This window comes from Callithrix jacchus, chromosome 9, assembly GCF_049354715.1.
Source record: "Callithrix jacchus isolate 240 chromosome 9, calJac240_pri, whole genome shotgun sequence".
NCBI lineage: Eukaryota > Metazoa > Chordata > Mammalia > Primates > Cebidae > Callithrix > Callithrix jacchus.
The window spans coordinates 22,568,428-22,582,140 of record NC_133510.1 but is presented as its reverse complement, the minus strand read 5'-3'; the positions used below and the strand labels follow the sequence as shown (position 1 = coordinate 22,582,140).

General features: G+C 45.6%; 2 protein-coding genes and 1 non-coding gene across 4 annotated transcripts in view; 1 reads left to right on the top strand and 2 right to left on the bottom strand.

Moving 5' to 3' along the window:
* The window catches only part of LOC100412981 (uncharacterized), a 28,416-nt gene extending 26,541 nt beyond the window's left edge, over positions 1–1,875 (bottom strand). The window contains exon 1 of the mRNA XM_078338147.1: positions 1,863–1,875. Coding sequence (XP_078194273.1) covers positions 1,863–1,875 — 13 coding nt within the window. The remainder of the gene's footprint in view (positions 1–1,862) is intronic.
* Positions 1,876–9,432: 7,557 nt separating this feature from the next.
* On the bottom strand, positions 9,433–9,539 carry LOC118144568 (U6 spliceosomal RNA). The gene has a single exon (XR_004729336.2). It is a non-coding gene; the product is annotated as a U6 spliceosomal RNA (small nuclear RNA).
* Positions 9,540–11,084: 1,545 nt separating this feature from the next.
* On the top strand, positions 11,085–11,744 carry LOC108590098 (intraflagellar transport protein 25 homolog). 2 transcript variants are annotated; one of them, XM_078337893.1, is made up of 2 exons: positions 11,085–11,260; positions 11,587–11,744. In XM_078337893.1, the coding sequence occupies exons 1-2, from the start codon at positions 11,107–11,109 to the stop codon at positions 11,742–11,744; spliced, it is 312 nt and encodes a 103-aa protein (XP_078194019.1). In that variant the 5' UTR covers positions 11,085–11,106. The 2 variants fall into 2 exon arrangements, with proteins under 2 accessions (XP_078194019.1, XP_078194020.1); XM_078337894.1 differs by having other exon boundaries at positions 11,128–11,202; positions 11,583–11,744.
* Positions 11,745–13,713: the final 1,969 nt, after the last annotated feature.

The window sequence follows — 13,713 nt, the reverse complement described above, 5'->3', positions numbered from 1 at the left end:
TACCTTGAAATGGTTTTAAACATGTCAAAGAAGACTTTAATCCTTTGAATTTTTGTATAACTTTGGATAAATGGTTAATATTAATTTTAAAAAGACAGATTTAGGCCAGGTGTTGTGGCGTACACCTGTAATCCCAGCACTTTGGGAGGCCAAGGTAGAAGGATCACTTGAGGTCATGAGTTCCAGACCAGCATGGACAACATGGCAAAACCCCTGTCTCTACTAAAAATACAAGCCAGGCATGGTGGCAGGAGCCTGTAATTTCAGCTACTCAGGAGGCTGAGGCAGGAGTTCAAGACCAGCCTTACCGACATGGTGAACTCAGAAAGTGGAGTTAGCAGTGAGCCAAGATCTGCCACTGCATTCCAGCATGGGCCAGAGAGTGAGACTCCATCTCAAAAACAAAAACAACAACAAAATTTCAGGCTGAGTGCAGTGACTCATGCCTACAATCACAGCACTTTGGGAGGCTGATGTGGGCGGATCATGAGGTGAGGAGCTGGCGATCAGCCTGGCCAACATAGTGAAACCCTACAGCAAGGAGCTGTTCGCTAAAAAACAAAAACAAAAACAAAAAACAAAACATAGTGAAAGCCCATCTGTACTAAATATACAAAAAATTAGCTGGGTGTGGTGGCATGCAGCTGTATTCCCAGCTCCTCAGGAGGCTAAGGCAGGAGAATTGCTTGAACCTGGGAGGCAGAGGTTTTAGTGAGCCCAGACAGCTCCAGTACACTCCAGCCTGAGCGACAGAGCAAGACTCTCTCTCAAAAAATAAATTAATTAAAAAAGGCAGGGCTCAGGCCTGTGATCCCAGAACTTTGAGAGGCTCGGGTGGGTGGATCACCTGAGGTCAGGAGTTCAAGACCAGCCTGGCCAATATAGTGAAACCCCATCTCTACTAAAAATACAAAAATTAGCTGGCCGTGGTGGCAGGCACCTGTAATCCCAGCTACTTCCAGGAGGCTGAGGCAGGAGACTCACTTGAACTCGGGAGGCGGAGGTTGTAGTGAGCTGAGATTCCAAGATCTCGACATTGCACTCCAGCCTGGGCAACAAGAGTGAAACTCCATCTCAAAAGAAAAAAGAAAAAAACATTAGGCTGGGCATGGTGGCTCATGCCTGTAATCCAAGCACTTTGGAGGCCAAGGCAGATGGATCACCTGAGGTCGGGAGTTCAAGACCAGCCTGACCAACATGGTGAAACCCCATCTTTAAAAAAAAAAAAAACATTTCAAGTAGTTTCATGTCTCAGCTGAGCAGGAGTAGAGAGGGTAAAGAATAAGTGAGTAGGTCCCTGTTTGTGCAACTAGACAGAAAATTCAAATTTTTGATGCAGTGTGTCCATATGAGATGCAATCTCAAGACTGGTCCGCCACAACACCTACTGAATCCGACTCTGCATTTTAACCAGATCCCTAGATGCTGCTTAAAAGTTTGAAAAGCACCAAACTAGACCAGCAGCTGTCAACACTCAAATCAACAGCAGCCCCACCCACATCCTCCCGGATTTCCTGCACACATTGTATTATCGAGAACAAATTTTAAGACATTTGCCTCCTTATCAATGTCAAAGACTCCTTGGATTTTTTCATAAGTTTCTCTTGCTGTATTAGTAAATGCCTCTTTTACATTGGAAGCAGTCTTAGCAGAAATTTCTGTGAAGATAAGTCCACGTCCTGGTGCAAGAGCTTCACTTTTTTTTTTTTTTTTTTTTAATTTGAGACGGAGTTTCGCTGTTGTTACCCAGACTGGAGTGCAATGGCACGATCTCGGCTCACCGCAACCTCCGCCTTCTGGGTTCGAGCAATTCTCCTAGAATCCTTCTCTTCTGGATTCTGCATCATTTTTATTTCCAATACGTATGATGACCATGCGGAACTGGAATGCTGGCGGGCATCTTTCAGCCAGCCTGTCGAGTGGTGGAACGCATCTCTCCTTGCAATTTCATAGACTACTTAAGCCCCTGCTGCACCTGTAATCAGACCTCGTGGTGGAAGAAAACAATTCCTGCCTTGCTGTAATGCATATCTCAGTGTTTGTTTCCATCAATAGTTCTCCTTCGAGCGCGAAACTACACCAGTAGTACTGTCACACACTGGCTGAAACCTCCTGTCTGTAAACTGTGGCGGTAAGCATGATTTACCAACACCTGTGTCGCCCAAGATGCCCTACGTGAGATAGGCAAAGGCTATGGAATCTACCTCCCGATACAGCTGCTATCCCTGCACCACTCACACAGGCCCGCCCACTTGGACTGAGTGGCCAAGAGGAAATGGGGCAAACTGACGCAACAGCTAGCAGAGCCCAAAGCTCCTGCGGCACCTTCACCCCACCTCTGCCCTTAATTCATTTTTGTTTTGTGAATACACATTTTTGTCTTAATTGATTATTAGGGGAAACCACTGTGGCAGCAGAGGTTACATGAGAATACAAGAAGAAAACCAGGCCAGGTGCAGTGGCTCACACCTGTCATGCCAGACTTTGGGAGGCCGAGGCAGGCCGGTTCGAGACCAGCCTGGCCAACATAGTGAATCCCCATCTCTGCTAAAAATACAAAAATTTGCTGGGCATGGTGGTGCATGCCTATAGTCCCAGTTACTTGGGAGGCTGAGGCAGGAGAATCGCTTGAACCTGGGAAGCAGAGGTTGCAGTGAGCCAAGATTGCACCAATGCACTCCATCCTGGACGACAAGAGCAACACTCTATCTCAAAAAAAAAAAAGAGGAAAACTAGATCTGCTGTGGAAGGGTATAAGGTCAGTGGTGGGATATTTGTAAAATATGAGAGGACTAGTGATCCTTTTGTGTACAAAGATAAGGTATCATTCCAGAGGAAGTGATTGAAGGTGTGGTTAACACCAGTATGGAGGCAGGGATGAGGGATGTCACATCAGGCTCTTGGAGGAAGAGGAGGAAAAATAGAAACATTCAGCTTTTACTTATCAACCTATTATTATTATTATTTTTGAGACAGGGTCTCACTGTGTTGCCCAGGCTGGGGTTCAGTGGCTCAATCTCAGGTCACTGCATCCTCCACCTCCCTGGCTCAAGCGATTCTCCCACATCCAAGTACCCCCTGAGTAGCTAGGACTACAGGTGGGTACCTTCATGCTCAGCTAATTTTTGTACTTAGTAGAGACAGGGTTTCACCACATTGGCCAGGTTGGTCTCAAAGTCTGGCCTCAATTGATCTGCCTGCCTCAGCCTCCCAAAGGGCTGGGATCATAGATGTGAGCCATCGCACCCAGCCTTATTTACTAATTTGGTGCAAATATAATTGCAGTTTTTGCCATTACATTTCATGACAAAAATCACAATTTCTTTTGCACTAACACAATAGTTTTTTATAGTCATAAAAATGTCATATTTGTATTAGTTGACCTGAATTAAGTTTAGGACATAATTTCTGGAGCTATCTTCCCAGAAATACTATTAACAGAAATGAGTCATAAATGGTGAGGCAAACTGTAAACAAATTGGTCTACTGCTGTTAGTTCCAAGAAACAACATTTGATCCTGTGGCTGGGTGCCTGTTTTAGCGAAGAGGCACTGAACAGCAAAAAGTTCTGCTGGCAGAGGGACAAGGTTTCCTTTTTTCTCAAGCAGTTGTCTATCAGTTTCGTTAGCATTTAGTATAAAATTCATTCTTCTTTTTTTTCTTCCTGTAACCTCAAACTCTTCAGCTTAAATTCAAAACCACCATTTGCTCACATAGTTACAGGAATAGGATTTTCTCTTCTTTTTTTTTTTTTTGAGACGAAGTCTTGCTCTCTCACCCAGGCTGGAGTGCAATGGCACAATCTCAGCTCACTGCAACCTCTGTCTCCCGGGTTCAAGCAATTCTCCTGCCTCAGCCTCCTTAGTTGCTGAGATTACAGGGGCATGCCACCACGCCCAGCTAATTTTTGCATTTTCAGTAGAGATGGGGTTTCACCATGTTGCTCAGGCTAGTCTCAAACTCCTGACCTAGCGATCTGCCCCGCCTCAGCCTCCCAAGGTGCTGGGATTATAGGTGTGAGCCACCACGCCCGGCCAGAATTTTCTTTCTTAGTTCCAAATGTTAAAAGAAGCTCTCAGGCCAGGCATGGTGGCTCACACCTGTAATCCCAGTACTTTGCGAGGCTGAGGCGGGCAGATCATGAGATCAGGAGTTCGAGACCAGCCTGACCAACATGGTAAAACCCTGTCTCTACTAAAAATACAAAAATTAGCCGGGTGTGGTGGTATGCACCCGTAATCCCAGCTACTCTGGAGGCTGAGGCAGGGAATTGCTTGAACCTGGGAGGCGGAGCTTGCAGCGAGCCAAGACTGTGCCACTGCACTCCAGCCTGGGCTACAGAGCAAGACTCTGTTGCAAAAATAATAATAATAATAAAAGAAGCTCTCTGATTTTAATTTTTTCATATTGTCAGTTTTGAACTTCTCCACTGGTTCTATTCCTGTGTTCAATTGTGAGAATGCAGGCATTCCTAACAAAAAGCCGTTAGTTAAAAGAATCTTGGAAATATAGGAGGATATCTTCCTTCCTCTAAAACTACAAAAAAGTAGGTAAGTTTCTACAGCATAAATCTGTCCTGCATAAAATGTCCACACTCCTTCCTAAGGCCAGTAGGTTTTGGTTTGTACTTGAGTTCATCCTCTCTGACTGCCCAAGACATGATTCCAGCAATTCTCAAGCTGCTTGCTGTATTGTCGGTATTTTCCTCAGCACTTGGTCTTTCCCACCAGCATACAAACATGCTGCTAATGCAGAATTCTAGAGCTTCCTGAAAGCAGAAGACCTGATAGTAGGATTTCCTGATAGGGGATATCTGATTGTAAGCCACTGAAACTCCGCACTCTTTTAATTTTTTTCTTAAATAGAGTCAGGATCTTGCTATGTTGCCCAGGCTGGCCTCCTGGCCATCCTCAAGTGATCCCCCCACCTCGGCTTCCCAAAGTACTGTGATTACAGGTGTGAGTCACTGCGCCTGGCCCAATTGTTTTGAAAAATATGTGTTCAGTTAGCTCTAGAAAATGAGAAAATTGGCCAGGTGCTGTGGCTCGCACCTGTAATCTCAGCGCTTTGGGATGCCAAGGCGGGAGGATCACCTGAGGTCAGGAGTTTGAGACCAGCCATGGTTAATAAGGTGTAACCTTGTTTCTACTAAAAATAAAAAAAAATTAGCCAGATGTGTTGGCGGGCACCTGTAATCCCAGCTACTTGGGAGGCTGAGGCAGGAAAATCATTTGAGCCTGGGAGGCAGAGGTTGCAGTGAGCTGAGATCATGCCATTGCACTCCAGCCTGGGCAATAAGAGTGAAGCTCTGTCTCAAAAAAGAAAATGAGCTGGGCCTTGTGGCTCACGCCTGTAATCCCAGCTCTTAAGGAGGCAGAGGCAGGAGGATAGCTTGAGCCCAGGAGTTCGAGACCTGCCTGGGCAATATAGCGAGACCCCATTCTCTACAAAAAGGAAAAACAAACAAACAAACAAACAAAAAACAAAATGAAAAAGTTGAAATTCTGTTTTTTTTTTTTGAGACGGAATCTTGCTCTGTCACCAGACTGGAGTGCAGTGGCAATTGGCTCACTGCAACCTCCACCTCCTGGGTTCAAGCTATTCTTCCGCCTCAGCTGCCCGAGTAGCTGGGACCACTGGCGCGTGCCACTACGCCCGTCTATTTTTTTTTTGTATTTTTAGTAGAGACGGGTTTCACCGTGTTGGCCAGGATGGTCTCGATCTCTTGACCTCGTGATCCACCCGCCTCGGCCTCCCAAAGTGCTGGGATTACAGGCATGAGCCACCGCACCTGGCGAAATTATTTAAAAAAAAAAAAGAAATTGAAATTCTTGATGCAGATGTGTCCATATGAGAATCAATCTCATAACTGGTCCCCCACAACACCTGCTGAATCAGACTCTGCATTTTTATTTTGTTTTTTTTTGAGATGTTGTCTTGCTCTGTCGCCAGGCTGGAGTGCAATGGTGCAATCTCGGCTCACTGCAACCTCCGCCTCCAGGGTTCAAGCAATTCTTCCACTTCAGCCTTCCAAGTAGTTGAGACCACAGGCACACGCCACCATGCCCAGCTAATTTTTTGTATTTTTAGTAGAGACAGGGTTTCACCACGTTCAGGATGGTCTGGATCTCTTGACCTTGTGATCCGCCTACCTCGGCCTTCCAAAGTTCTGGGATCACAGTCGTGAACCACCGCGCCGGCCTACACTCTGCATTTTAATCAGATCCTTAGATGCTGCTTAGTTTGAAAAGCCGGCCGGGCACGGTGGCTCACACCTGTAATCCCAGCATTGTGGGAGGCCGTGGTGGGTGGATTACCGGAGGTCAGGAGTTCAGGACTAGCCTGGCCAACATGGTGAAACCCCGTCTCTACTAAAAATACAAAAAATTAGCTGGGCATGGTGGCGTGTGCCTGTAATCCCAGCTACTCAGGAGGCTGAGGCAGGAGAATTGCCTGAACCCAGGAGGCGGAGGTTGCAGTGAGCCGAGATCGCGCCATTGCACTCCAGCCTGGGTAACAAGAGCGAAACTCCGTCTCAAAAAAAAAAAAAAAAAAGTTCGAAAAGCCTTTATTTAAAAAAAAAAAAAAAAAAAAAAAAAAAGCCAGGAGCGGTGGCTCAGGCCTGTAATCCCAGCACTGTGGGAGGCAGAGGCAGGCGGATTACCTGAGGTCAGGAGTTCGAGACCATTCTGGCCAACATGATGAAACCCTGTCTTTATTTAAAAAGAAAAAAAAGTTTGAAAACCACCAAACTAGACCAGTGGCTGTCAACACTTGAATCACTTGAGTTTTAAAAAATTATGGGCCAGGTGAGATGGCACATGCCCATAATCCCAGCACTCTGGGAGGCCAAGGCGAATGGATCACCTGAGGTCTAGAGTTCGAGACCAGCTTGACCAACATAGAGAAACCTCATCTCTACTAAAAAATACAAAGTTAGTTGGGCATGGTGGCGCATGCCTTTAATCCCAGCTACTCGGGAGGCTGAGGCAGGAGAATCGCTTGAACTGGGGAGGCGGAGGTTGGGGTGAGCCAAGATCATGCCATTGTACTCCAGCTTGGGCAACAAGAGGGAAATTCTGTCTCAAAAAAATAAAAAAAATATGATGTCCAAGACACACCTCAGATAAATTAAATTAGAATCTGTGGGTGAGATTCAGGGGTCAGTATTTTCAAAATATCTGGGTGGGATTCAGGAGTCAGCCACTTTTAGGGACACCAATGTGTACTGAAGTTTGAGAAACACTGAACTAGACAGACTTTTTTGAGTATGTGTGATTGACCGCTGGTATAATCTTTTAAGACAAAGAGAAGGTTGAACTCATTATAGTCCTAGGAAAAGATGAAGACTCTTGATATCTTACATGGCATCAGGCATTGGCTAGACAAAATCTAGCCTTGACTTCCAAAGACATATTTATGTATTTGTTTATTATTACTATTTTTTATTTTTATTTATTTATGCATTTTTTGAGACAGAGTTTCCTGTTGTTACCCACACTGGAGTGCAATGGCACCATCTCGGCTCACTGCAACCTCCAGCTTCTGGGTTCAGGCAATTCTCCTGCCTCAGCCTCCTGAGTAGGTGGGACTACAGGCGCGCACCACCACGCAGAGCTAATTTTTGTATTTTTAGTAGAGATGGGGTTTCACCTTGTTGACCAGGATGGTCTCGATCTCTTGACCTCGTGATCCACCCGCCTCGGCCTCCCAAAGTGCTGGGATTATAGCCGTGAGCCACCGCGCCTGGCCTATTATTATTTTTTAAATAAAGACGGGGTTTCACCATGTTGGTCAGGCTGGTCTTGAACTCCCGACCTCAGGTGATCTTCCTGCCTTGGCCTTCAAAGTGCTTGGATTACAGGCATGAGCCACCATGCCCAGCCTTATTATTATTATTATTATTTTATTCCCCCCACCCCTCCCCAATTCCTCCTTATTATTATTTTTTAGACAGTCTCACTCTGTCACCCAGGCTGGAGATTAGTGGTGCTATCTTGGCTCACTGCAACCTCTGCCTTCTGGGTTCAGGCAATTCTCCCGCCTCAGCCTCCCAAGTGGCTGGGACTATAGCGTGCGCCAGCCACCATGCCTGGCTAATTTATATATTTTTAGTAGAGTCAAGGTTTTACCATGTTGGCCAGGCTGGTCTCGAACTTCTGACCTCAAGTAATCTGCCTGGCTTGGACTTTCAAAGTGTTGGGACTATAGGCCTGAGCCACTATGCCCGACCCTATTTATTTAATGTACTCTTTTTAAGACAGGTTCTTGCTCTGTTGTCCAGGCTGAAGGGCAGTGAGACAGCACAGCTCATTGCAGCCTCAACTTGCGTGTCTCAAGCAATTCTCCCACCTCAGCCTCTCAAGTAGCTGGAACCACAGGCATGTACCACCACAGCTAGCTAATATTTTTATATTTTTTTGTAGAGAGGGGGGTCTCACTTTGTTGCCCAGGCTGGTGGTGAACACTTGAGCTCCATCCATCCTCCTGCCTCGGCACCCCAAAGAGCTGGAATTACAGGTGTGAGTCATCACTCCCAGCCAGACCTTTTTTTTTTTTTTTTCTAGAGGGAGTTTCACTCTTGTTGCCCAGGCTGGAGTACAGTGGCACGATTTCGACTCACTACAACTTCTGCCTCCTGGGTTCAAGTGATTCTCCTGCCTCAGCCTCCCAAGTAGCTGGAATTACAGGCATGTGCCACCACACTTGGATAATTTTTGTATTTTTAGTAGAGATGGGTTTCACCATGCTGGCCAGGCTGGTCTCAAACTCCTGACCTCAGGTGATCCACCCAAAGTTCTGGGATTATAAGTGTGAAGCACTGTGCCTGGCTAGACCTTTTTTTTTTTCCAGATTGGCCCAAAGGAAGGACAATGAGATTCAATCTCAAGAATGAGAAACTGCTGCTGGGCATGTTGGCCCTTGTCCATATTCCCAGCATTATGGGAGGCTGGGGCAGACAGATTGCTTTAGGCTAAGAGTTCAAGACCAGCTTGGGCAACATAGCCAGACCTTGTCTCTACTAAATTAATTAATTAATTTTCTTTTCTTTTTTTTTTTTTAAGACAGGGTTTCACCATGTTGGTCAGGCTGATCTTGAACTCTGGACCTCAGGTGATCTGCCTGTCTTGACCTCCAAAGTGCTTGGATTACAGGCATGAGCCACCACGCCCGGTCAATTAATTAATTTTAAAAAAAGAAAGAGAAGCTGGCCAGAGCTGGGGTGGTGGTGCATGCCTATATTTTCAGCTACTCGGGAGACTGAGGTGGGAAAATTGCTTGAGCCCAGGAGTTCAAGGCCAGTTTTGGCAACATAATGAGACCCTCCAGCTCTAAACAAACAAACAAATAAATAAATAAATGACTAGAATAAGAAGCAAAAGAACCAAACAAAATTGCTATATATTTTTATATATATTTAAAAAAATTTTTAAAAATATGGAACACTTCACGAATTTGGGTGTCATCCTTGTGCAGGGGCCATGCTAATCTTCTCTGTATTGCTCCAGTTTTAGTATATGTGCTGCCGAAGCGAGCACTGCTATAAGTATTTTCATAAAACCTAAGTACACAGCAGCAATGAGGACACTGTGTTGAGGGATTATGTATCCAGATAAGATAAGAAAAAGAATCGTAAGGTGGATGGTGGCTAGTGGGATGCCAGAGGGGAATATGTATCTATCTCCTGGGTGGTTTGTTAGGGATTTTTTTTTGAGACGGATTTCGCTCTTGTTACCCAGGCTGGAGTGCAATGGCATGATCTCGGCTCATTGCAACCTCCACCTTCTGGGTTCAGGCAATTCTGCTGCCTCAGCCTCCTGAGTAGCTGGGATTACAGGCATGTGCCACCATGCCCAGCTAATTTTTTGTATTTTTAGTAGAGACAGGGTTTCACCATGTTGACCAGGATGGTCTCGATCTCTTGACCTTGTGATCCACCTGCCTCGGCCTCCCAAAGTGCTGGGATTACAGGCTTGAGCCACCGCGCCCGGCCTTGTTAGGGTTAATAGAGTATTCTACCTGTCTCTATCTCAGTAGACCAAGAAATGGAGTGCTTCCTGCAAGACTGCAGGAGAGTCCAGTTGGTTTTCAACGACCATACTACTTACTACTTCTAACTTTCCTGAAATATTAGGCTCGGCCAGGGGTGTTGGCTCACATCTGTAATTCCAGAGCTTTGTGAGGCTGAGGCAGGAGGATTGCTTGAGTCCAGGAGTTTGAGACCAGTCTGGGCGACTTAGCAAGACCCCATCTTTCCAAACAATTTAAAAATCAGCTGGGCATGGTGGCTTATACCTGTAGTCCTAGATACTCAGGAGGCTTAGGTGGAAGGATTGCCTCACCCTAGGAATTTGAGGCTACAGTGAGCTGTGGTCATGCCACTGCACTCCTGCCTGGATGACAGAGCAAGACCCTGCTCTGTGCATGCCTGTGATCCCAGCTACTTGGGAGGCTGAGGCAAGAGAATCACTTGAACCTGGGAGGCAGAGGTTGCAGTGAGCCAAGATGGTGTTGCTGCACTGCAGCCTGGCAACAGAGGGAGACTCTGTCTCAAAAAAAGAAAAAAGAAAAAAGCCAGGCACAGTGGCTCACACCTGTAATCCCAGCACTTTGGGAGGCTGAGGTGAGTGGATCACCTGAGGTCAAGAGTTAGAGACCAGCCCAGCCAACATGGTGAAACCCCGTCTCTACTAAAATTACAAAAAAATTAGCAAGGCATGCTGGTAGGCACCTGTAATTCCAGCTACTTGGGAGGCTAAGGCAGGAGAGTCGCTCGAACCTGGAGGCAGAGGTTTGCAGTGAGCTGAGATCGAACCACTGAACTCCAGCCTGGGCAACAAGATCGAGACTTGGCCTCAAAAACAAAACAAAACAAAAAAAACAAGTCTCTCCCCAAGCACGATGGTGGGGAAATTTCAGAGAAATATCAAGAGCTTCAGAGATAGGCGGGGCCTGGCCCAGGCAGGCAACCAGAGGGCCGAGGGTTCAGAGCTGGCAGAGGTTAAACACTTTTAAGTTGAGAAAAACTGATCTCTGTCTGAGCTCTGATGGGTCCGAAGTGATGAAAAATACCCACCTGAAGATATCACTTATGGGAATCCAGAAATGTTTTGGACCACTGCAGGAATGTTTCCCCAGGAGTTCATTATCTGTTTCCACAAACATGTAAGGATTGAAAGGTTTGTAATCCAAAGTTACTTTGTACGGACCTTCAAGATTGAAAAGAGCAAGTCTAAAGAGCCAGTTGATTTTGAACAACGTATTGAAAATGATTTGGTGTCCAGGTGTGGTGGCTCATGCCTCTAATCCCAGCACTTTGGGAGGCTAAGGCAGGTGGATTACCTGAGGTCGGGGTTTGAGAACAGCCTGACCAACAGGAATAAACCCCGTCTCTATTCAAAAATAAAAAAAAATTAGTCCGGCATGGTGGTGCATGCCTGTAATCCCAGCTACTTGGGAGGCTGAGGCAGGAGAATTGCTTGAACCTGGGAGGTGGAGGTTACAGTGAGCTGACATCTTGCCATTGCACTCCAGCCTGGGCAACAAGACCGAAACTCTGTCTCAAAAAAAAAAAAAAAAAGAGAGAAAAAGAAAAAGATTTGGTACACACAGAAGGACACCATCAAAATGAAGAAACTGTGGCACGTGATGGCTCCACTACTTACTTGAGATTTATTATTGTATCAACCTGTGGTCATTTTCCATCTGTGCATAGCATTTCTGCAGAGGGAACAGTCATCTGAAATCTTTCCTAGTAATTATAACAAAATGCTCTTGCATGCTTTTTTTGTTTCTTCTTTTTGAGACAGAGTCTTGCTCTCTCGCCAAGCTGGAGTGCAGTGGCGCGATTTCAGCTCACTGCAACCTCCGCCTCCCAGGTTCAGGTGGTTCTCCTGCTTCAGCCTCCTGAGTAGCTGAGACTACAGGCACGAGCTACCACGCCTAGCTAATTTTTGTATTTTTAGTTGAGACGGGGTTTCACCATGTTGGCCAGGCTGGTCTCAAACTCCTGACCTCGTGATCCACCTGCCTGGGCCTCCCAAAGTGCTGGGATTACAGGCATAAACCACCACGCCCAGCCTTTTACATGATTTTTTAGCAATATATTATTAAAAAAAAAAAAACAAATTTAAAAAACCACTATTTTTATTTAAACAGAAAGTTGTCATTAATATGCTTTATTAAAAGGATTTATACTTAAAAAAAAAAAAGCTGGCCGGGCGCGGTGGCTCAAGCCTGTAATCCCAGCACTTTGGGAGGCCGAGGCGGGTGGATCACGAGGTCAAGAGATCGAGACCATCCTGGTCGACATGGTGAAACCCCATCTCTACTAAAAATACAAAAAATTAGCTGAGCATGGTGGCGCGTGCCTGTAATGCCAGCTACTCAGGAGGCTGAGGTGGGAGAATTGCCTGAACCCAGGAGGCGGAGGTTGCAGTGAGCCGAGATCACCGCATTTGCACTCCAGACCTGGGTAACAAGAGCGAAACTCCGTCTCAAAAAAAAAAAAAGCTTCAGAGCCTACTGTCTCAGAATGTAATGAGGATAAATTGCTGTAGAACTTGTGTTTGCCAAGACATAAAGATTTAAAGGAAAAATAAGAAAAAAGTTTTTAAATATGTCTGATATCTAATGCTTCATTTAATTTTTATTGTCATAGATACACGTTTGACACTGATAAAGCAGTATATGAGAGTCTTTTGCTGCAATTACTCATTAAAAAGTAATAATTAATTAAAAAGCAAGACATTTTTATGCTTGGGAAAGCATTGGGAAATTGGAAAATGTCTGCATGTGTGTGTGAGAGACAGGGTCTTGCTCTGTCATCCAGGCTTGAGTGTAGTGGCACAATGTTGTTTCATTGCAGCCTTAACCTCCTGGACTCAAGTGGTCCTCCCACCTCAGCCTCCTGAGAAGCTGGGACAACAGATGACCTCCACCCGGCTAATTGTTGTATTTTTTTTTAGAAATAAGGTATTGCTATATTGCCAAGGCTGGTCTTGAACTCCTGGACTCAAGTGATTTGCCCACCTTGGGTTAAGTTTCTGTCCCAGGATTTAGCTGGGATACCATATTATATTTAGTCATCAGATCTCCTTGAATTTCTCTGGACTGACGGTTTCTCAGACTCTCTTTTTGATGAACTTGATGTAGGTATGCTAGCCTGGACAACACGGCAAGACTCCATCTCTACGAAAAGTTAAAAAATTAGCTAAGCGTATTGGTAGGTGCCTGTAGTCTCACTTAATTAGGAGGATCTCTGGAACCTGGGAGGTCAAGGCTGCAGTGAGCAGTTCATGCCACTGCACCCCAGTCTGGCAACAGAAGAAGCCCCTATAAAAAAAAAAAAAGAAAAAAAAAAAAAAAGGCCGGGTGTGGTGGTTTACGCCTGTAATCCAAGCACTTTGGAGGCCAAGGCAGGCAGATCACCTGAGGTCCGGAGTTCAAGACCAGCCTGACCAACATGGTGAAACCACGTCTTTAAATAAATAAATAAATAAATAAATAAATAAATAAAAATAAATTACTGGCCACGTACTTTGTAGAATGTGCCTCTACTGGGATTTGATTTTTCTCTCTCTCTCTTTTTTTTTGAGCCGGAGTTTCGCTCTTGTTACCCAGGCCAGAGTGCAATGGCACAATCTCGGCTCACCGCAACCTCTGCCTCCTGGGTTCAGGCAATTCTCCTGCCTCAGCCTCACGAGTAGCTGG

Excerpts from the sequence above, each read along its gene's own strand:
- LOC108590098 (XM_078337893.1), top strand. The coding sequence starts at position 11,107 with ATGTTTTGGACCACTGCAGGAATGTTTCCCCAGGAGTTCATTATCTGT. Across the intron at positions 11,261-11,586 it reads GCCAGTTGATTTTGAACAAC|AAAAAGAAAAAGATTTGGTA; the intron begins GTATTGAAAATG and ends AAAAAAAGAGAG.